Source organism: Fusarium proliferatum, assembly GCF_900067095.1.
Source record: "Fusarium proliferatum ET1 genome assembly, contig: FPRO_scaffold004, whole genome shotgun sequence".
Taxonomy (NCBI): Eukaryota; Fungi; Ascomycota; class Sordariomycetes; order Hypocreales; family Nectriaceae; genus Fusarium; species Fusarium proliferatum.
This window is the reverse complement of record NW_022194793.1, coordinates 3,568,732-3,591,254: the sequence shown is the minus strand read 5'-3', so window position 1 is coordinate 3,591,254 and position 22,523 is coordinate 3,568,732. Positions and strand designations below refer to the sequence as shown.

General features: G+C 48.5%; 10 protein-coding genes across 10 annotated transcripts; 6 read left to right on the top strand and 4 right to left on the bottom strand.

The window, feature by feature from the left end:
• Positions 1 to 21: 21 nt before the first annotated feature.
• Positions 22 to 1,796, bottom strand: FPRO_05346 (putative rhamnogalacturonase A precursor; the record flags this gene model as incomplete). The annotated part of the gene is made up of 7 exons (XM_031230954.1): positions 22 to 107; positions 159 to 464; positions 515 to 728; positions 780 to 914; positions 964 to 1,171; positions 1,227 to 1,305; positions 1,358 to 1,796. The coding sequence occupies 7 exons, from the start codon at positions 1,794 to 1,796 to the stop codon at positions 22 to 24; spliced, it is 1,467 nt and encodes a 488-aa protein (XP_031081039.1).
• A 914-nt stretch (positions 1,797 to 2,710) lies between these two features.
• On the top strand, positions 2,711 to 4,183 carry FPRO_05345 (N-sulfoglucosamine sulphohydrolase precursor family protein; the record flags this gene model as incomplete). Its single annotated transcript, XM_031230953.1, has 1 exon — positions 2,711 to 4,183. The coding sequence occupies one exon, from the start codon at positions 2,711 to 2,713 to the stop codon at positions 4,181 to 4,183; it is 1,473 nt and encodes a 490-aa protein (XP_031081038.1).
• An 826-nt stretch (positions 4,184 to 5,009) lies between these two features.
• On the top strand, positions 5,010 to 6,707 carry FPRO_05344 (uncharacterized protein; the record flags this gene model as incomplete). The annotated part of the gene is made up of 1 exon (XM_031230952.1): positions 5,010 to 6,707. The coding sequence occupies one exon, from the start codon at positions 5,010 to 5,012 to the stop codon at positions 6,705 to 6,707; it is 1,698 nt and encodes a 565-aa protein (XP_031081037.1).
• A 1,317-nt stretch (positions 6,708 to 8,024) lies between these two features.
• Positions 8,025 to 9,538, top strand: FPRO_05343 (uncharacterized protein; the record flags this gene model as incomplete). Its single annotated transcript, XM_031230951.1, has 2 exons — positions 8,025 to 8,303; positions 8,357 to 9,538. The coding sequence occupies 2 exons, from the start codon at positions 8,025 to 8,027 to the stop codon at positions 9,536 to 9,538; spliced, it is 1,461 nt and encodes a 486-aa protein (XP_031081036.1).
• A 195-nt stretch (positions 9,539 to 9,733) lies between these two features.
• Positions 9,734 to 11,138, bottom strand: FPRO_05342 (uncharacterized protein; the record flags this gene model as incomplete). Its single annotated transcript, XM_031230949.1, has 3 exons — positions 9,734 to 10,254; positions 10,303 to 10,868; positions 10,921 to 11,138. 3 exons carry the CDS (start codon positions 11,136 to 11,138, stop codon positions 9,734 to 9,736), a joined length of 1,305 nt encoding a protein of 434 aa, XP_031081035.1.
• A 2,400-nt stretch (positions 11,139 to 13,538) lies between these two features.
• FPRO_05341 (uncharacterized protein) lies at positions 13,539 to 14,319 on the top strand (the record flags this gene model as incomplete). Its single annotated transcript, XM_031230948.1, has 4 exons — positions 13,539 to 13,795; positions 13,907 to 13,976; positions 14,066 to 14,100; positions 14,211 to 14,319. The coding sequence occupies 4 exons, from the start codon at positions 13,539 to 13,541 to the stop codon at positions 14,317 to 14,319; spliced, it is 471 nt and encodes a 156-aa protein (XP_031081034.1).
• Positions 14,320 to 14,699: 380 nt separating this feature from the next.
• Positions 14,700 to 15,479, top strand: FPRO_05340 (uncharacterized protein; the record flags this gene model as incomplete). The annotated part of the gene is made up of 2 exons (XM_031230947.1): positions 14,700 to 14,971; positions 15,029 to 15,479. The coding sequence occupies 2 exons, from the start codon at positions 14,700 to 14,702 to the stop codon at positions 15,477 to 15,479; spliced, it is 723 nt and encodes a 240-aa protein (XP_031081033.1).
• Positions 15,480 to 15,728: 249 nt separating this feature from the next.
• FPRO_05339 (uncharacterized protein) lies at positions 15,729 to 16,819 on the bottom strand (the record flags this gene model as incomplete). The annotated part of the gene is made up of 2 exons (XM_031230946.1): positions 15,729 to 15,889; positions 15,940 to 16,819. 2 exons carry the CDS (start codon positions 16,817 to 16,819, stop codon positions 15,729 to 15,731), a joined length of 1,041 nt encoding a protein of 346 aa, XP_031081032.1.
• Positions 16,820 to 17,250: 431 nt separating this feature from the next.
• Positions 17,251 to 18,210, bottom strand: FPRO_05338 (uncharacterized protein; the record flags this gene model as incomplete). The annotated part of the gene is made up of 1 exon (XM_031230945.1): positions 17,251 to 18,210. One exon carries the CDS (start codon positions 18,208 to 18,210, stop codon positions 17,251 to 17,253), a length of 960 nt encoding a protein of 319 aa, XP_031081031.1.
• Positions 18,211 to 20,718: 2,508 nt separating this feature from the next.
• On the top strand, positions 20,719 to 22,321 carry FPRO_05337 (uncharacterized protein; the record flags this gene model as incomplete). Its single annotated transcript, XM_031230944.1, has 2 exons — positions 20,719 to 21,992; positions 22,042 to 22,321. The coding sequence occupies 2 exons, from the start codon at positions 20,719 to 20,721 to the stop codon at positions 22,319 to 22,321; spliced, it is 1,554 nt and encodes a 517-aa protein (XP_031081030.1).
• Positions 22,322 to 22,523: the final 202 nt, after the last annotated feature.

Below are 22,523 nucleotides of genomic sequence, written 5' to 3'. Positions count from 1 at the left end.
ATTGTTAACAATAACGGCGCCTTAAAAGCTGCCCCAGTAATGCTTATCATAGTCACCACTCGGCTTCCATAGTGCAGCTGGCGTATAGACCGGAATGGGCACATCAGCTGGAACAAATAGTCAGCGCATATACGGATAAAACTCATCAAGTCACTTACTTCCATAACCAGTGCTTACCGCAGCCCATGTAGGGAATGATGGAGCTGTCCAGCCAGTAGGTGTAGCGGTGACAGTGTACGTGCTGGTGTACGCGGTAGGTGCCTGGCCAGATGAAAGCGATTTGATGCCATTCGCCTGTCCATAAGAATTATCGCCGTGGCCAAAGATATTGCTGATCTTGTTGATGACTGAAGTTCCAGACTCGGTCCAAATGCTAAAGTCTTGGACTGTGACGTTGGTGGCGAATGATAGATCATTGGCTACCAAGAAGAGGGGAGGCCTCTTAGAACCATCAGCGACAGATCCTGAACATGATGGTCAGTCTTTGCACTCTTCTCATCAACCTTACACTTACCGGAGAAGTTCTTAAACACAAGGTTACTCAAAGCGACAGCTCCGGTATCTGGCTCAAAAGTGTTCTGCCAATACTGGTTGATATCCAAGCCATAAAGAGAAGCCTTGGATCGGAAATTCTCAAAGGTGATATTAGTGACGTGGCCAGAGCCGCCAGGATAAGTCTTTATAAAAGCAATGTTGTTTCCCTGGATAATGTTGATGTTCCGTGCATGCTAGAAGAACTTAGTCAATTCCGTCGAGTCTTACAGGTGGGACTTACTCACGATATTAGCGATGGATGCCGACACGTTGAGACTACCGATCGAGATACCGGAACCAGCTTGGTTACAAACCAAATTCTCGATAAGAGCATGGTTGGAAGGACTCTTCACCGATACACATTCGTCTCGGTTTGTAACCTGATTTGGTAAGTACATTATCAATGAGTTTAGGCTGATGAATTCCTACCTCGATGTCGTGGATCCAATAGTTCGTGCCCACCACGTCAACACCATCATAGGAACCTAAGTTGGCCCCTCGGATGGTGAGGTGATATACCTCAAGGTTCTCAGCAAAGTCAAAGACGATGTGAAACTTTGGGCTGTCGACGAGAATGAGGTCGTGAACTGAAGTGTTAATCGGTGAAATGATTCTGACAAGACGCGGACGGAAAGTGCTGAATTGAAGATGAGTATTTCTCAAATACTACTGTAGCAAAGGGGGGGACTTACTTTGCTAGATTCCTGTAGATATAGCCTTGTCCCTGAATAGCACCCTTTCCATTCTGCGAATAAAACTCAAAGTCGACAGCTGGTGACTTGATCAACAAATGAAGTCGTGGAGTAGTGAATGATATACGTACGGTTTATGATGGTGAGTCCATTCTGTAAGAATTGCCCATCACCTTCACCATTGATAGTCGCGTTCAGCAGCTCAACACCCGCAAAGCCCTGCAATACCAACTTACGATCAACAGTCCAGTTACCGCCATAAGCGAGGGTGATAAGCCCATCCAGTTGGAACGCCCAGTTCGTTCCGTTTGACAGAACGACTGAGCGTTTGATCAGATACTGGCCATCAGGGACGATCAGACGGCTTCCAGTGTGCGGGAGAACGCAGGTCTTGAAGGTCTTCTCGATGGCATCTGCTATATCGGTGGAGTTGTCGTTGACAGCTCCGTAGTCGAGAATGTTGCACTCGTGGGTCTTTTGGGAGAGGGCAGTGAGGGGACCGACTGGGCCGGTAAGTTGAGCGTTTGCCAGGAAGGCTGACAATAAGCCTGAGAAGAGAACTAATTTCATCCTGAAAGATTCTTGTCTGAGATGTTTTACTTAATCTTCCACCTTGATTTATAGTGTAGTCTGGAATATATACTTTTCCCAGGACGCCTGGTGAGTACTCATACTCATGCTCGGTTCATTGTTTACGCCTGCTGGATCTGAATCTGTCACTGATATTCATCGTGAGCACGACATATGCCCTTGATCTTGTCTATTCACCTTAGACTGCAATCATATTGCCGTGGTTCCGATCAGATGTACAGGGCAAGGTCCGTCGTGGCGGTAAGTTGACTCTTCCCACGGCATCTCGCAGCTTTCAATCGTGAAGAGCCTCTCGGACTATCGCTCCTTTCCGAGACTAGAACCTGTCGTCCTCATACTGAGCTTTACTCTATCCAGTGCGAGACAGCTAGACATACCCAGTATGTACCAGTACAATGAGCAAGTCCTTCCCATGCCTTGGGGGTTCCTGAGAGTCGGAGCCGAATCCCTACACCTCGGCCGTTCGAACCCATGTTATATCCAGAAATAGCGCGGATGTCACAATCGCTTCTATTTATCCTCATTGGTGCGCTTTTCTAACGCCGCGGATGAGCCAATCTGACAGCTGGGCACTAGGTTGTTTACACACTTGATCGACATGGTTGAGGCTCAATTCTGAGTAGTTTCACGATGCGAGGATGATAAGCACGGATATTCGGCACCGTCTTGATGTCGGTTACATATCTTTTAATATTTGCTTGCGTGGGATGTTTGGATGTATAACTGTTGTTGGATGGCGACATAGTCTTGTTCGTCACGCCATCGCCATCCTTGACACTGACATGTACACTCAGGTGCAAACCCTAAGAACAGGACCTTTAGCAAAACTCTCGGCTTCATTCACTTGTTACATGCTGTAGCATCAAAATCAACACTTATCTAATCAATTCGATATGGCGGCAAAAAACGTCCTCCTGCTTGTCGCGGACGACCTAGGCAAACAACTAGGCTGCTACGGACATCCCAATACAAAAACCCCAAAAATCGACCAACTCGCTTCCCAAGGGGTAAGATTCGACAGAGCCTTTGCAAGTACTGCTTCATGCAGTGGAAGTCGCTCTACCATCTATACCGGGCTGCACACCCACCAGAATGGGCAGTATGGTCTCAACAGTGGAAAGCACCATTTCATGACCTTTGATCACATTGAGTCTGGTCCTGCTCTGTTAGCCAAGAATGGTGTGAGGACTGGGATCATAGGGAAGATTCACGTTGGGCCTGAGGCGGTGTATCCATGGGAGTGGCGAGCTGAGAGTTTGACAAGAGATGTCTGGTGGTCTTCGCAAAAGGCGAAGGAGTTCTTCGCTGCGTCAAAAGAAGATGGGCGGCCGTTTGTTTTGACGGTGGGATATCATGATCCTCATCGTGATCGAACTCGCGGTGGCTTTGGCAATGATGAGCCTGTCGACGAGCGCATACAAAGCGTCAAGTACCGCCCTGAAGATATGGTAGTTCCCGAATTCTTGTCCAACACTCCCGGTGCCAGACAAGAGCTTGCGGAGTATCTGGAAGCCATTAGTCGCTTGGACCAGGGAATTGGATTTATCCTTGATGAGCTCGAGAATGCCGGGCTTGCATCGAGTACAATGGTCATCTTCATGAGCGACAACGGACCTCCGTTCATGAACTCAAAGACAACTTTGTACGATGCTGGTGTTCAGCTACCTCTTATTGTACGACAACCAGGCTCCGAAGCTTCCGTCAACGGGAATCTAGTATCGTATGTTGACATTCTGCCGACGATACTGGACTGGACACTTGGCCCAGCTGCGGAAGAGCCCAAGAAGCAACTATCCGGCCGCTCGTTCCTGGATAATCTTGGACAGGAAAAGGATCTTGATGCCTGGGACCACGTGTTTGGTTCACACACATTCCACGAGTCTACCAACTACTGGCCAACTCGCTTCATCCGTACGCGACGTTACAAGTACCATCGCAACATCGCATGGAGACTCGACTTTCCATTTGCGAACGACATTTACGGATCATTGACATGGGAAGACATTCGAAACTCAGAAGATAGTCCCAAGAAGATTGGGCAAAGGAACCTGAAGGATTACTTCTTTCGCCCGGCTGAAGAGCTGTATGATTTGGAGCTCGACCCGCAGGAAGTCGTGAACCTAGCTAAGGATCCTAAGTACAAAGATGTTCTGGAGAGTTTGAGGGTTAGGCTTGAGGACTGGCAGCGGAGGACGAATGATCCTTGGCTCTACCGAGATGGAGTCTCTGTGCTGTTGAACAAGCATCATCTCGATGCTGGGTTGGAAGTTCCTGATAAATGGGATCTTGATGTTGAGCACCCTGAGACAAAGGGAGTTGCAAAGTACAAGAATCTGCCGTTTGGTATAGCCGGGGCACGAGATTGATCGCAAGGTGCAGTGGGAGGTGTCCAGGAGAGCTAGAAAGAATTGACTGGTCTTGGATTGATAAAAAGAAGGCTTGATGCTATAGCGAATGGCCGCTGTAAGTTTCTACTGTCATTCAAACCATCAACCAATTAAGCATCTAGAAGCGACGTAGAAGTCATTCTTCATCTCCCCTTTCGCAGCCACGCAAATCTTTATTCTATAATTATGATACCACTTGCACCATCGTATCAGTGCCTACTAAGCATACGAATGACAGAACGCGTAGCACCATAAAATGGAAGAGACTCACATATCAACGGCGACAGTCATGATCCTGTGCAAATCAGCCCATCTACTCACTCAAGACTTGGAAAATGGACCATCGCTGCCTGTCGCTTGTCATCCCGCCTAACCGCTTTTACCCCCAATGAAGCCCCCATGACTTGTATATATACAATCACGTAGGTGGCAGGGTCGGTACATAGCTCCGGATGGCATCCCGCATACGGTAATGAGTGTTGGGGGTAGCTGGTCAGTCCCCATTTATCCCCATAATGTCGTGATGGCCTCTCGGATCATCGGTGCCGAGATGCACGAGGCAGTAGGCTTGAATTGATGGTTATCTCGGAAACTGGGTCCTCGGCTGGTCACACCATCTGCACGTAGGAGCACGTTGAAGATGGCCTTTTACGCTGGGATTAGTCGGATAATTGAAGAATAACAGAATGGTTTACATATAAGAGGCATAACTGTCGTACTTGGTAATACGACAATATCAAACTCATTCCTATAAGTTCCCGATTCTTAAATATTCTCAGGGACATTTGGCCCTCCACTGCCCAGAATGAGTCATCTCGTCCATCAAGACATTGACGCAAAGGCACCTTCCTTTGAAGTCAACTCTCCCAAAGATGAAGCAACTGACCTGGTAGAACCCCAAGATACCAGCAGAAACATCGGTATCTGGGAAGCCCTCACCCATCGCAACAAGCCCGCTGATCTCGACGCCATCGCCACCGAGCGCAGCGTCTTTGACGATCCCCACCTCTCCCAATTCTACCAACCACCACCGGAGTATGAGAACTTCCATCGCTTCGACCCCAATGAGCGATGGACGTATCGCGAAGAACAAGCCGTTCGTCGCAAGACAGACTTGAAGATCTTTATCTGGATCCTCGTCATGTTCTTTGGTCTTAACATCGACCGCGGTAATCTCGGCAACGCAGCTGCTGATAATTTACTCGATGATCTTAGCCTCAATACCAACGACTTTAATAACGCCCAGAACATGTATCGCATTGGTTTCCTCGTGGCTGAGATTCCGTCGCAGATGATCGGCAAGCGTCTTGGCCCTGATCGCTGGATCCCTGTCCAGATCATCCTCTGGAGTTTAGCGTCGGGCGGACAGTTCTTCATGCATAACCGTGCGGGTTTCTTTGCATGCCGATTCTTCATAGGCTTGTTCATGGGCGGTTTCATTCCAGACTCGATCCTATACCTCTCATACTTCTACAAAAAGACCGAGATGCCTATCCGTCTTGCCCTCTTCTGGTTCGTAGACTCCATGTCTGGTGTCGTTGCTTCTTTCATGGCATACGGCATTCTCCACATGCGCGGTGTCGCTGGCCGAGAAGGCTGGCGCTGGCTGTTCCTCTTGGAAGCTTTGGTCAGCTTAGTGGTTGGTGTCCTGAGTTTCCTCTTCCTTATTCCTGGACCTACCCAGACAAAGACGTGGTGGAATCCCGCTGGCTACTTTACCGAGCGCGAGGAGAAGATCATTGTCAATCGTGTTCTTCGCGATGATCCGTCCAAGAGCGGCATGCATAACCGCGAACCGATTACATTGGGCATGCTTTGGAAGAGTCTTAAGGATTATGACCTCTGGCCTGTATATGCTATCGGTATACTGTTCGAGATTCCTACCGCACCGCCAAAGACTTACCTGACATTATCGCTTCGGGCTCTGGGCTTTAGCACTTTCAATACTACGCTCTTGGCGATTCCTGCTACAGTTTTTGCCGCTATCAACATGCTCTGGATCACTTTTCTTACCGAGAAGTTCCACCAGATCGCCTTGTTTGGCCTACTCACCCAGCTTTGGGTCCTCCCATTGCTCATCGTTGAATATACCTCAGTCCAGAATCTGTCACATTGGGCTCAATACGCTGTGGCATTCTTGATCATCGGCCAACCCTCCGTCCATGCAGCTCAAGTTGGTTGGTGCTCCAGACTGTCCGGCTCAGTCCGAACCCGGGCTATCAGTGCGGCTTTGTACAACATCACTATCCAATTGTCGGGTATCGCGTCCTCCAACATTTATCGGGAAGATGATAAGCCGCTCTACCATCGCGGAAACAAGAACTTGATTGGAATTACTGTGGGAACTATCTTTGCGTATGCTTTTGCAAAGGGCTATTACACTTACCGCAATAAGTCCAAGAGGAGCAAATGGGACAGCATGACTGCGCATGAAAAGGCGAATTACCTCAACAATACTAGTGACCAGGGTAACAAACGTTTGGACTTTTTCTTTGATAGCTAGTGGAATGATTTGTAGCCAAAACACAAGCCTATAGGACATTTTCTTTTCAGTCCCTCATTGCTATGATGCAATCGAAGAAAAGCTACAGATATGCAGGTTTATGTATCACACTCTTATATGTGTCAAATTCCCGTCTTTATTTCCATCGTTTTGTCCGCTTAACTGATTTGAAAGTCTGGAATAGCTTCCTTTTTGCACTAGACACATTGCAGGTTTCCTCCTTCGTAAACACCTCTTCTGCAAGTGCCGACGACGACTTCAATCCAAGACCTGTAATCGGCAATTGATGTTAATATTGGTGTAGGGTATTGCAGCACCGCTATGGAAGCCGGCAACACTATAGAGGCTGCCAAGTTCACACAGTAATATTAATAACTTGGCAAGATTGTTTTCTCGAATTAAGGCTGGATTTAGCAACGAAGCAGAGCGAATAGGGCAGACATCAAGCACAAAATGCTGCGCTCCTACACTGCGACAAGTATGCGTGGTCTCGGGGCTCAGGCACATCCACATATATCATCTCGTATAGCTTATCAGGGCGCACATGCTATAATCCAATGCAAAAGCTAACACACTTCAAATAGTCAATCGTCACAAAACCCATGATTTAGGCGTAGATAACCGCGGAGCAAAAAAAAAACAAGCTTGAATCCATGATCGGCATTAATCCCCTATCACTATAGTCTCCGTCACAATTCCTCCAATCATCCCTCGCCAAGTCCGCTCTAGGGTCACATTGCGTCTTTTAGACTTCACGATAAGATTAAAAAAGAACCATCGGCTCTATGTCCGAGAAAAGAAGTCTACCCAATAAGCTTAACTTACCTGCCGAACTAGGATTGGTACACTGTCCGCCAAGGATTGCGAAAGATATACCTTGTATCCAATGAGGTTCGGCGCATTAGAACTTTTGTGAGACATTGTTCGTGCGTGGTGCTTTCTTAGGTTGCAATGGGGTGCCTGTGGAGGTGATCATAGGTTCTGATAACAGAGCGGGTGTCGGTAGACACCTTCCAGATCTGGGGTATTGCCGGGTAGACAAGAAATGCCGTCACTATCGCCAAGTTGAGATAATGGTTTCGGTGCGACGCTGGAGAGACGATGATTGGCGAAGGGGGGATCTCTAGGCGCGAATTTGCATTGACCCTCCGGCTGTGATCGCTTATGGTAGGATTGCCGGTATACGTGATCTACAAAGATTCCAACACTGTATTCCCAGATAGAAATGCCGCCAGTTCATACATAAAAGGCACCTCTCCTCACCAAACATGCTCCTCTTCTCACTCCAACCCCAACTATCATCCCCAATCTTTCATGATGGTCAAGTCCACTCTCCTCCTCGGCGCCCTCGCCGCTGTTAGTTCCTATGTCGCCGCCAAGGAGATCAAGGTCAACGAGGAGAAGGCCGCTAGGCTATACGACTCGGGCGAGGTGCACAACAAGCTCATGGCCAGCAAGCAGGCTGTCTGGGCGAAGCAAGAGGCCGCTGGTGCTTTCGCCAGCGAGCAGTATCCTAAGCTTGGGTACACAAAGTGTGTCGACGGTTACGCAGAGGCTATCAAGGGTGATGCCAACAACACCTTTGCCTGCCACAACGTCAGTATCACCCCTTGTATAACAACTAGTAACACTGGCTAACGAGTCTCTAGGCTGATCTTTACTCGTTCTTGAGTCACGCTGCGCTTGGTAGCACCGGCGGTCGAGGCTCGTCTTCTTGGGGATGGACTTCCGATAACGGACGTGAGTTTGTCGCTATCGGTCAGTACGACGGCACTGCTTTCGCAGAGATCACCAAGAAGGGACAGCTCGTCTACCTTGGTCGTCTGCCCGAGTATTCTGTCCCGTCCCAGTGGCGCGAGATCCGCACGTACAAGAACTACGTCATCATTGGATCCGAAGCCGTTGGCCATGGTATTCAGATCTTCGACATGAAGAAGCTGCTCAAGATCAACCCCAAAAGCCCTGTTGTCTTTGACGCAAAGAAGGATCTCACCAGCCACTTTTCTGCTCTGCTGCCTGTTGGTCGTGCTCACAATGTTGTTGTCAATGAGGAGTTGAAGTACGGTGTTGCTGTTGGTGCTCAGCCGCGCACTGACCCCAACTGTCTCTCTGGACTCAACTTCTTCGATCTTACTGATCCTTCTAACCCAGAGTCTCTTGGATGCGCCAAGGGTGATGGCTATGTTCACGATGCGCAGTGTCTTGTCTACCGTGGTCCTGATAAGCGCTACCAGGGCCGTGATATCTGCTACGGATATAACGAGGATACTCTGACCATCTACGATGTCACCGACAAGGCTAATGTAACCAACATCATCTCCAAGATCTCTTACGAGGGTGCTTCTTACACTCATCAAGGTTGGGTTCTCGACACTCAAAACCAAGAATTCCTCGTCTTGGACGACGAACTCGATGAGCGTGATGGTAAGGGCCCCGGTTCTGACGGTTACCCCGTAACTTTCATCTGGGACATTCGTGATCTTGAGAACCCCAAGCAGACCGGTGTCTTCAAGCACCCTACCAAGTCCATCGATCACAACCAGTACGTCATCAACAACTATATCTACCAGTCCCACTACGGCGCTGGTCTCCGTGTCCTCGATGGCCGCTCCATTCCTCAAGATCCCACCGGTGCTGGAGTTTACGAAGCCGCTTGGTTCGACATCTACCCCGAGGATGATGCTCTTCCCGGCGGCGGTAGTGTTGCTTTTGTTGGAACTTGGTCTTCTTACGCTTACTTCAAGTCGGGATACATTTTTATCAACACTATTGAGCGTGGCGCTTTCGTTGTTAAGCTTACCAAGAATGCTTTCAAGAAGCCAAAGAAGTAGAAGGCCAAGTTACTTCACGCTGGCTTAGAGCTATGTTGACGAGTACAATCATGTAGTTGGCAAATCAGAACAGAAATCAATAATTCAATCTACCTATTGCGCGAATGTTTCAATCTAAAATCAAACTAGTCTTGCCTTTCTCCTTCCCAATTCTACTTTCCATGAACTGCTACCAGCATCAGTCTTACTCCATCTTCACGCCTGAATCTCTGCAAACCATGGATGACGAAGGATTTCTTCGGCCGAGGGTCTTTTGGCAGGGTCATACTGAAGAATCCATCGAATGAGTTTCTTGACCTCCTGTGCCTTGTCCTCTGTCATCTCTGGACCCGCTCTATCGAAGGCTTGTTCCATGGAACACTGTTCCAACATAAGCGGCTCCCTACCCTCGGGAACACCACCAATCATGCAGTTGTACTTTGTTCCATCCTTGGTGTAGTAGCGCGAGGAGGTCTTCCAGTACTTATATAGCTCATCGGGGAGTGGGCCAAGCCTATCCGTGATCTGAAGAAGATATTCGTCGTTCAGTAAGGAGGTATCGTCTTTGGCTGGGCCAAATACGTAGAAGAGAGGTCGTCCAGCAATCAATTCAAAAACAAGACACCCGAAGCTCCAGATATCCTGGGCCTTGTCGAATTCTCCTTTGAGTACTAGCTCTGGAGCGCGAAGGGCGCAAGGGACTATCGGCTCCTCGGGGGGGTGATTAAGGAAGTATGCTACTAACTGTTAGCCTAGATTTATCTGAGGAGGGAGAATGTACTTACCGCCACCCATGTCCGCTAGTTTGACTTTGAGGGTTTCGTCTATCCTCGTGTGATCAATCAGCGGCTCTGCAGTCCACAGATATTCAGGTGCCCATTTGTCTTTCTTGCCATCAATCCTCTCAATCCGATAGTCCTCGTCAGGCTCTTCTACCTGGCATAAGGTTGCCTCATCGCAGAGATCGATATTATTGAGCGAGAATAGAATGTTTCCGGGCTGAAAGTCGGCCTGGGAAATACCGTTCTTGTGAAGAAATGCCAACCCTTTTAAAGCATCCCTGAGAATGTGCTTTGCCATTTGGGCCGGATACTTCATCTCACTCGGAAACTTTTCCTCCCTGTCGGCAAGTTCCAGAAGCATTTGATTGACGGACGGTCCCATGGGCTCAAAAACCAGGCATTTATGTGTGCCGTTGGGACCTTTATGTTCAAACTCGGCGAGAAGCTGCGTGATCCGCTGGGGTGCTTCCAAGGGAGCAACCTGGTCAAGGTGGTGCGAGATTTGCAACTCCTGGGATTTCTCTTCCTCGTCCGATACCAAAATCTTCAGTGCCACATAGCGGGAGTTCCTACGAATAGTCTAGGTAAGCGGCCCAGTGTTGTGCGGGGTGGTTAACTTACATCAAGTCATGGGCGAGCCAGACGATAGAGAAACACCCGTCTCCAAGTTTTCGAATAATCTTGTACTGCCCATCATTGAGGACATCTCCCAAGTTGACAGGATGATAGCCTCCTGGTCGGTAAGCCTCAGGATACTCGCCAGGTGATACACAGTTCTTCAGCCTCTTTTCGAAAGGTGCTGTTGGGGTTGGTGGAGGAGAGACGCTTGATCCTTCCATGTTGACGTGTCTTGTGAGAGTTCGGATGGTGTTCTGAGAGATCAAATTGGACACATAACAAGTGCAAGTGAAGGGTTTATAAATTTCTGAAAACCACCACAGACAATGAACGTCGGAGTACTGTTGGTCTTGTACCGGGCAACAGCAACCTAGTAGAATGATTAGCTTCACACCACCAAAATAGAATAAAGAGGAAGAGCGCATCCTGGTGGAATGGCCCAACCAAGTGCTCATCGTGTTGCAAGTGAGATGTAACCCACTTGCGCCCCCACCAACGGTATGTTAGTGTCTAAACTAATGTCGCGAAATCGGGGAGTTGCATCACGGTCAACTAGTCTGGGGCCTTATGTCTCAGCCACAGGCTCGTTCTGGGGACAATGAGAACCCGACTGACGCTGCGAGGCAAGGTCAGGTTAACTGAATCGGAATCGCCGAGGTCAGTTCATTGTTTTACTAGCTACCATGCTGGATGAGATCTCAGGACATGATCCGCGCCGTGACAATACGCCTCGAAACCAAACACTCTTTGTCTTGGCCTTGTGGCGCCAAGATGTGGCAGCCAAAATCCGCCCTGGGTTCAAAGGAGCGGTCTTGAGTCTGAACGGCTCGTAATCGCAGCTGTTCTTTGTTTACTCATGTCCTTGATACCTACTATGGCAGAACGACGCGGTTTCCAACAGAGCCTATACTGTGTACAGCGGCTCAAGTGCCTGTTGAAAATGATCAATGGATGTCTTGTTCGTAGTTCAGTCATGTACATAGGATATGTTCTCCGAATAACATGGCTACGAACAATGAACAGGACCAGCTCATGAAGAACAAGTAAACAGCAGAGGCTTTTTCTTTTTTCGTCTCAATACCTATAAACCTTGACTTGAGCCTGTTGAATCCAACCGCTCTCTACCTCAACTGCTCTGTACCTGAAGTCCCAACTCCACATTGAATCTCTCTTCTGTGCCAAATTCAGCATCCTATCTGACATACCTTCGACCAACTCAGAAAACCACCGCTGTCTTGACAAGATGAACGTGAACTGTGTCACGTTTGAACCATGGGAGATGTACATGGCACAGCCGGATGGTTTAGCCAAACGCGCCGAAATAGCCAGGCTGACGGTAGCAAAAGCTCCTGTCGGAACTGTTTTGGCGATAGTCGTGAATGGCTGGCACACAAGTAAAAAGGACAAAAAGGAACACTGTACTGTGGACTACTACGACGAAAATATCAACAGGACTCGTGATCATGTCCACCGACCCCATGTGCAAACCAATCAGCCAAGTGCTCAGAGTGGGTGCTTTCAATGATGGAAGTAAGAGGTCAAGCATACGACTTTATCTCGAAAGGTTCTTCTCAATTGGATTTGATAGAGGATCTGACTATGTATGAGCAGGATTTGGGCTACAATTTTGAGTCAGGATTTGGCGTTTTAATGCTCGGGTGCTTTTGGTAAGTAACTATAGAGGAAAGTAATGGCAAAACAGATCTATTGGTTTTCACTTTGAGGAGTCCAGCGTCTAACCCGAGTTCACTATTGTGAATGGATTGACCTAATTGGGATATAGTCCAGATCTGTGCGACGAACATAGCCATGATCAAGTCTTTGTCCTCGGTTGCTAAATTTGTCAGTAAGTTACACTAGTCTCCAGGCCATCAACCTCAGCCGTAGTAATACCAAACTCTCATTGATTGAACCACTATGCCAGAAATGGAGATTTTACCCATGCCGAGTGACAAAGAAAACCAGTCATGTGCACCGAGGTCAATCAAGTTTAGCGTCTTGACTCGGAGGGAATGTGACGTTGAGCCCCGGTAGCAAACATTCTTTGTTCTGGCCTGGGGTGGCACGGTATGCAGTCACCATTTGCTTTGAATCAAAGAAGTTTTGGTCGTCTGCGTGTGATGGCTGTTTTCCTTTGTCCATGACCTGACCTTAACATTCGTTTTGTAACAGAACAGCAAAATTGGACAATATGCCATAGCACGGACGACCTTGCCAGGATTTCTCACCTTCCAACAAGGAGAAAGTTTTGTACACTGGTCAAATTGAATCAACCGCTCGTTCGATTCGCATAGTCTGTTCGTAGTTGGTCTGCAACATGAGGTTTGTTCGGGATGTACTTATTGGACCCAAGGCCACGCATATCGGAGTTCGATCGAACATAAGATATGGTCCATACATAAAATGGATGACGGATTAGCTGACATGAACAGAGTCTTGAGAACAGACACATTTCCTTCCGTCCATACATATAAATTTCCAATTTCCAGGCCATCAACTTCAGCCGTAGTAATACCAAACTCTCATTGAATATCTATACCATCTCTCTTTTTCGAATAGATTGACACCCTCTGTTACATTTTCAACCCGAACTTAACAACATTGCAACCGTCCTTGCAAACATGGACAACGCCAATGTCACATTTATTCCGGAAAACATGTATAATGGCCAAGCACAAGCAGATGGTGATACAATGCGACTGATCATAGTCAACTACAGCGTGGCGCAAGCTCCTGCTGATGCTGTCACAGCAAAGGTCGTGAATGGATGGCACACCAGCAAGAGCGATCCAAAAGTGCATTGCACAGTTGACTACCGGTGCAATGGCAAGAAAAAGAATAAACGCCGTCATGTCTACGATACCAATGGTTTAAACAGGTAGAGGCGGTCCAAAGGTGAGACCTCGTCCCGGAGCTGCGCACGCCACTGCTGTCGAGCACTGGCTCCTGTGATGACATCAACTGAGGTCATGCTACCTAACCCTCTCAGAGTGGTTGTCCGGATCTATGGTGCCGGAAAGGCACATGCTCAAGGCGTTGGCGTTCTTCTGTGTGTGAAGGTAAGTCGATGAGGTAAGTGGCTGGAAGAAGCACTAGCCCTGGCGCAAGAGTAACGAACACGAGTTAGATAGTTTTCTGGTCTATGTAGGCAAGCTCTTACCTGGTGGAAATTCCTACAGTCAGGTTTGTATTTAGGCGTCAGATGTCTATAGTAAATGGAGCAAGACAACTTCCGAACAGAAAACTTCCTTTTCCATTTTGAGTATCTCGCGGCTTCATCCGAATCTCTTTAGTCAACTACTTAATCCAATCTTGGTAGTGATGTTCTACATGCTACGCCAACCCACTTCCTATACTACATATCATCGGATAGACGGTCATCTTGATCCGAAAAATGCATGAAGGAATATGATTAAATATGTATAACACCAATTGACCCCTCAAGAACCAGAAAATACATCCAGTCAAAAGACGGATAAATAGATTGTTTCACACCCCTTCCACGGAAGAATTCCCGTCATGCTCGTCTCAGGTTTCACCTCATGGCCCGACAAGGAAATTGCGGGCTTTCGATTCCGAACTAACCGCAACACCCCTGCACGACCAATGACAACCACAAGCAGAGAACCGCCCTGTTTCAGGCTTCAGTCCCTAATATCGTCTCTCGCTTTCAGCTCATATATAGATCTCGCATCGTCCCTTCATTCTTGGCATCTTGGCTTCTCATCCTCACTTCACTTCACTTCTTTCAGTCTATATTTCATTTCTCGTATATTTTCATCATGCTTCGTCAAATTGCCCTTGCTGCACTCTCTGTGCTGCCCCTCGCCCTCGGCCAGGTCGCTGAGGACTTCGAGAGTGGCTGGGATAAGGTCGCTTGGCCGACTTATGCGCCTGATTGCGATCAGGGCGGTAGCGTTGAGCTGGACAAGACTACTGCGCACAGTGGAAAGAACTCTATCAAGGTCACTGGTGGACCCAATGGTTTCTGCGGACACAAGTTCTTTGGAACTGATGCTGTTCCCGAGGGCCATGTCTATGTCCGAACTTGGATGTAAGTTAAAGCTGAACACGCCAAGAGAATAGCTACTGATCACTGTTCCAATCATAGGAAGACTGCCAAGGCTTTTGATGACTCGCACGTCACTTTCATCACTATGCCTGACGCTGCGCAGGGCAAGGGCAAGCATCTCCGCATCGGCGGCCAGAGCAAGATCATGATGTACAACCACGAGTCCGACGACGCCACTCTTCCCGATCTATCCCCCGATGGCATCGCTGCCTCCAAGAGCATCCCCGCCAACACCTGGCAGTGCCTCGAGTACCACCTCTCCCCCGATGGTACCATCGCCACTTGGCTCAACGACAACCCCGTGCTGGGTCTTGTCTACAAACCCGAGGCTCCCAGCTCTTATGCCAACGGCTGGGCCAGGAGCAAGCCCAAGCCCAAGGTTCAGGGTGTTTACTTTGGCTGGGAGTCTTATAGCGGTGCTGTCAACACTTTCTGGTTTGACGACATTGCTATTGACTCTAAGCGCATTGGGTGCACTGTCAAGAAGTAAGCTTTGGGCTTACGATGATGGAGTATATATGAGATTGAGTGTAGGAGTTGCCCGGTGCAACATTCTTGTATCTATTTTGAGAGTATTTACATACGACGTATTTATGCCGACTGCGATCCTGTGAAACAAACCCCTTATTCAAAAATAGGTCTTATTTGAATGTACGGAATCTTTGTGGGGTTACTCATGAGCCCTTGGAGCCATGCCTGTGCCAACCTTTTCAATGACTGTCCAAACGTCCCTGATCGCTTATTGAGTGCCCAATGCAAAGTTCCTCCTAGTACCATAAAACCCGACGTCCAGTGTAACCAAATCATCCAAGTAACCCAAATCAACTTTTTGCAGGCTATCATCGTCTTCACCAAAGAACTTGGCTACCCTCTTGGCAGTCCATCGAGGGTTCTCATCCGCTGCTCGTCAATTAGCTACGTCCATTAGCGGGGTCGGTAGGAAAACTCACCAACCCAGTGCCCTGCTTTCGGGATGACATCAATTTCCAGACCAGATGAAACTGGCTCGAAGGTTTGCTTAAGGATCGATTTCAATCCCAGGCTTGCCTCACCGCCCATACCAAGCAGCGGTACACTCAATCGGCTTTCGTTTAGGGCAGCCTTGAAGAAGTTGCCATCCTGGTAAACAGTCGAACTTGAGAACGGTCCAAGCATTGCTCTTAGAAATCCTGGTTTCGAAATACTGCTCGTATATCTGTTGATTGTCTCTTCGCTAAAGCTCTCGACGCCAGAGTAACTTCCGTGGTAGAAATACCACTGCAAGAATTGCTTCTCCTTTCCCGACATGAGAAACTCTGCTAAATCGGGGACTTGAAAGAAAGCCAACTGCCAGTTCTGATACAGATCCCAGAACGGCGCTGGGTTTGACGACTGCTCGTAGGTAAACCCTGGCAGAACATACTCAGCTAGAGCAAGCCTCTTAACAAGATCTGGATACTTGATCGCCAGTGCGGTTGCCATCCCGACTCCTTTATCATGCGCAAACACATATGTAGAAGTGATGTTCAAGAAGTCCAACACTCCTTTGAGATCTTCTGCCGATGCAGCCGCGGTGTAGTTCCCATCAGGAGGGACGCTCGAATCACCAGCGCCTCGGTTATCGGGCGCAATGACAGTGTAGTTCTGGGCGAGAATAGGACCGATGAATTGCCATGTGAGACTGTGCTGGGGATTCCCGTGGACGAGAAGAAGAGGAGGGCCTGAGCCGGCATAGCGGAAGTGAATACTCACGTCTTGTAGAGCAACTCGGCCGTGAGCCCAGGTATCGAAGGATGAAGTCGCTGCCGTAAGGGAAGCCAATGAGGCAAGGGCAAGTTGAAGGAAGCGCATCTTCGTTAATACCTCAACAACTAATGAAGCAATTAATGATTCCAGTGGTGAATCTCATTACATACATTCTTGCCTTCTTTATACCGAAATCAACATATCTTGTCACTGCATGGCTTTGTAGGCGATGACATAACCCAAGCCCTATAGTTTTCAAGCTCCGGATGCTCCTTTGGGGAGGTGGGTCTTGCTCACTGCAACTATTCGCCGACGATCCTGTAGGATTGGATGAACCCGGTTGATATGCTTAAAAATTGAGGGATTGGAGAAGGCCTGATTGGTCAAGACGCAAGATGCTTACGAAAACCGGCTGACAAACCTTGCGGCTTATGGGCTTTGCCCAAAGGACTTTCGGACGTGACTTCATCATATTGAGTGGGAAGCTTGGCGACTGAAAACTTGGCTATTCCTAAAATCTTTCTGTGGAAAGATATCTATCGCTCTAAATGCTTATTAACAAAAGAACTAATCATCTTTCGTCCCTCTGCACCTTCACTATGCGGAAGTAAAGGCCAGACATGAATCATCCCCTCCTTCTCAACATACACAAGCCGATCCGTCTCAACACTCCCCGCCGGAGCCTCATCCACGTCTTTGCCCAGCAACTTTGACTTTAACCGTCTCGCATCAGCGCAAAGCAGATCCCTTGGACCACCAAACATCAACAATGGTGGAAGTTTATCCATATCACCGTATAGCGGACTGGCGAGGGGATGTTTAATCGGCAAGTCTCCTGCAAACATCTTCCCTGCGATACGGATACCCGGTACACCGAGCCAGAAATCGATCTTATCGAGACGCAGGGCTTCAGGATGATCGACCGTACAGTCGAGGAAAGGTGTTATGAGAATCAACGAGCGCACCTTTGCAAAGAGGTCAGGCGCTGTGTCTCGGAGATGGAGAATAGTTGATAGAGCGAGTGTACCGCCCGCTGAATCGCCCGCTATGCTCACGATGGGCTGCTTCGACAAACGACAAATATCGACAAACCCATCGGCGAGCTTCTGCGCTGTAGCTACCGGTCTCGGGACCAGCGGATAAATCGGTACCAAGACATCCAGATCCGTCTCAGTAGCAATCTGCGCGGCGAGTTGCCAATGCTGGGGATAGATTTCCTTAAAGAACGATCCGCCGTGGATGTAAAGAAGGGCCTTTCGCTGTTGGCTCTTATTCTGAGCGTTCGTGGTGGATATCTTGTATAAGGGCCATTCTTGTACATCGACGCGATCAATGGTGACGTTCGAGCCGAGACTGCTGGGAGGACGGTGGTCTTGTGGCCGGACGTAGGTGTCGTGAATGTACTGGCGCATCGCCTCTTCATCCTCCTGGATGGCCTTGTTTGCGCGGAACCATTGTATGAGAACCGTGACTATGGAGGCTGATATAGAAGGCATTATGATAGGCGCGTGGATGTGAACAAATCGATAGAGGATCAAGTTTCATAAATCCAGGATCGGAGCGTGATTGACTTTAATTGATCCTCATCGATCGATCGAGATGGGTAAATCTTCAAAGCTTCTAATGCTACCCCGCAAACTTAAAAATAGATGCCTCGGCACCTCGGTACACCGAGAGCTAAGAGTTATGAAGGCAAAATGTTTCAATCCAACTGGTGGTTGGGATGGATTGCTTAAGTCCAAAGAAGCATAGGCAGTTCAGCTGAGATCTTGTGGGACAAGGAGGGTCCGCGGGGACCGGAGCTTCGCTGCCCGGGGGCACTGTCAACTTCCTGGCTATATATCAGCTTGACAGCCACCAATCCCTTGAATTGCTTTTATATCATGCCGTTATGGCCAATCTATGTATTTCCTCTAACTTTCTAAATTATTATTTACCTTTATTGAGGTCTATTGGATTTACTTGCGAAGATTGAAGATAATGGCAAAGGAGAAACATGGAAAATTCGAGTTGAAGGCTCCTTCTTAGATAATCTTGACAGGTTTCCAGAAAGCCTGTACCTGTGCGACAGATATTCACGGTGCCCTTGGACGAGCCGGGCGGTGGACAATTGGTGTAAAGGGTCGCGGATTCCGACGCCACCCTACGTTCAAAGCATAGGCGAGATAAGATAAGATAAGGGAAGAAAGTACTCTAATCGATAACGATAGGAGCGGATCCGATCTACTTCAGGGTAGGAGGTGCTAGAAGATGACATTTTCCAGCTCATCTCATTTAATCTGATCTTGCAATGTAGAAAAATGAGATGATTCAAGGGGTCTGTCCTGGGTTTTACCAAGATGATCTATGCTTATTCGTAACCTCTCACGGTGTCTGGTCCCCGCATTTTACCGTCTCACATGTTGTCCCAGCATTTTTTGGAACTTTGGAAGCTATCTTCACTCACTGTTACAGTCCAAGTTCATATTTTTCTGATCCCAACTGAAATACAAGCCCATTTGCAAATGATATCGGACCAATTCATCAACACGCGGATATACTATGCTATGTCCGAATTCGATCTTTATCGTACTATTCGCATCCGCAAATGCCACCGAAGAATATCCCCAATTCATGCAAAGTCGAGCTTCTTATCAGTGCAGCGACTCGGCTATGTAAAGGCGCTACTCTCGGTCGCAAAAAACACCACATCTGCTCCCTCGTGATGTGGGCTATCGCACCGATATGTAACACACGAATCTTGCGGTCACATCCAAGGTCCAAGCTCATCACATCTCACGAACAAAACCGGATCTGGCGCCGTTCTTATAAAGTAATGCCGTTCAGCACATGTAACGTTGAGCGGGCCGGCCCCAGAGTTCTCGAGTCATCTTAACTGGAGACATCTCACGATTGTGGATCAGCGAAGCATCAAGAGATTTTTTGTTGAGCAAGTGATATGGGGTAGATTGGAAATATCCATAACGGAGCATTTACTTTTAGTTTGAGATTCCCCGTGGAGGTAAGATGAACAAAGGGTCTTTTCCACAATTTTATAAATGATGGTACTGTAATTGGTCAGAGATATCAAGTTCGCCGATATCTCTCTCGTCAGTTTTACATACCCTCTATTACATACTCTTTACTTCATTTAACGTGCTAGATCAGATAGTTTACTGATTCAAATCCCTCGATTAAAAGACGTCATTATTGATCTTACATAAGCGTTCAAATACCGGACAACGGATCGGCCGAGAGCGCCACGGAACAGAAGATCGACAATGCTTCTCCCCTAGAAATTTTCTAGAACGATTCGAACCGCCCAAGTCCGGGACTGCTGTCGAGTAAGCTTCCCGACCTGCATCGCTCCAAATCTGAACTCCGAAGACTATTTGAAGCTTAAACACTTAACCAACGTCGATTAAAACGTTCTAGACGATGCAAAATGATACCGCCAGACTCCGCAATCTCCCGTAGGCAGCGAGATACTAGCATCTCCAAGGTGCCGTTTTTGCCGTTCGCGACCAGGGGCAGCACGCCTCTACCGGACCCGCAGCCATCCAATGCCGTGCATGAGCCTCATAGCTTGGCGATAAGGAATGCCTATTGCAGTTACTCCGAGCCTTATCGCTGCGAGATTTTGTCTGTTCTGACTCGCGAGCTATGACGACTGCGGAGCAGAGGGATCCATTTCGCGAGAACCGATATCCACTGTCGACATGGCACCTCCGAAAAGAGACCGTGCCGTATTATCCGTGACCCCAAAACCTCACCGTGAGAAAAAATGGCATGGCGAGAAAAAGCAATCTCGCCATATTCTTCTCACTGTTGCAGTCGAGCTTGGATCAGCTAAATCTTATCCCCACATACGAGGGGTTTTTTCCTGCTTCTCCATGGGGCTCCGCAGAAATCTGGAGTCTCTAGTCTCAAGCATGAGATTGGTATAAAACCTAGCGATGAACCTCCAATTCCAATCTCCAACCCAGGCCCATTCCCCAACTTGTTCTCCAAATCCCTAAGACAAGATGAGCGTGCCAACATACATGGGCGTCAGCGGCAAGTCGCTGGCCATCCTCCAAATCGCCGCCATCGTCGCTCCCTCCTTCGTCCTCTTCGGCTACAACCAAGCTGGCATCGGCGGTCTCCTCTCCGAAGAAGATTGGGTCAAGACCTTCCCCGAGATCGACACCGTCAACTCCACCGGCGCCGACAAGAGCTCCAAATCTACCCTCCAGGGCTTCGTCGTCGCGACCTTTGTCATCGGTGCGCTGATCGGTTCGTTGAGTTGCTCGTACACGGGTGATAAGTTTGGACGTAGGAATGTCATCTTTGCTGCGTCGATTTGCTCCTTGATTGGAGAGATCCTTGAGGCGTCGTCTTTTGGACTCGCGCAGTTCATTGTTGGGCGAGTTATCATTGGCTTGGGTATTGGGCAGTTGAGTTCCATTGTGCCGGTTTGGCAGAGTGAGACGTCGGCGGCTGTGAACCGTGGTCGTCAGGTTGTCTTGACGGGTCTGTTCATCTGTCTTGGTTACGTCCTTGAGTCATGGATCAACCTTGGTTTCTTCGAGTTTCACCATGGTCCTGTTACCTGGAGACCCCCGATCGCCATCGCCATTGCCTTCTCCCTCATCCTCATGGCTAGCATTTACTTCTTCCCCGAGAGTCCCCGATGGCTCGTCCTCAAGAACCGATCTGAGGAGGCCCGTCACGCCGTCGCTGCCCTCCGGGGTCTTCCCATCGACTCCACAGAGGTTCTTGCTGAAGTTGCTGGCATTGAGCACTCCCTCGAAGAGACCTCCGATAACGCTGCTCGTCTGGGCGATATGCTCAAGATGGGTGAGGATAAGCTCCTGTACCGCTTCATCCTCTGCATCCTTCTTCAGTTCTATCAGCAGATGAGTGGTTCCAACCTGGTCAGCGTCTACGCCAACGTTCTCTTCCAGAAGAACCTGGGTATGAGCGCAGAGACAGCCAAGATTCTCACAGGAGGAGCTCTCACTTGGAAGTTTCTCGCTTCTTTCATCGCCTTCTTCACCATCGATCGCTTCGGTCGTCGTGCCGTCTTCATGATCAGTGGTGCTGGCATGTCGGCCTGCATGATCGCCCTCGCCATCACCACCTCTTTTGGCAGCGAGAACAAGCCTGCCATGATTGCTGCCGGTTGCTTCATTTACCTTTACAACACTTTTGTTCCCATCGGTTTCTTGGGCGCCAACTTCTTGTATTGTACTGAGGTTGCCCCCATCCGCCTCCGAATGGCCATGTCGTCCATCTCGACCGGTAACCACTGGCTCTGGTATGTTGTCCCTCCTCATTCCTGGCACCGCAGATATTAACATCAGTAGGAACTTCATTGTCGTCATGGTCACCCCCGTCGCTCTCGAGAGTATCGGCTGGCAGTACTACATCGTGTACGCCGTCATCGCCGCATGCGTTCCCATCTCGGTCTTCCTGTTCTTCCCTGAAACTATGGGTCGCAACCTCGAAGAGATTGAGCTCATCTTCAAGGAATCACCCTCTGTGTTCTCAACAGTCAAGTTCGCAAAGACTCGACCTCGCAACACTCCCCAGCAATTCCTCGCAAGCAAGGAAAAGGCTGATCACTTGGAGCAAAGTGAAGATTAATTGAAACAGAAATTAGAAGCAATTGTTTATGTTTTTACGAAATAGCGATAGAAAGCAGAATGCTAGTATGATTATGACATGACATGATATAGCCAAGTGACATTTATCCGGTCCCTCATCATGTGAACATGCCTTGGCCCCTTGTAATTTATCGCGTTAATTCGTGGATGAATTGGAAGAAATTGGCAATCGGAAAAGCTAA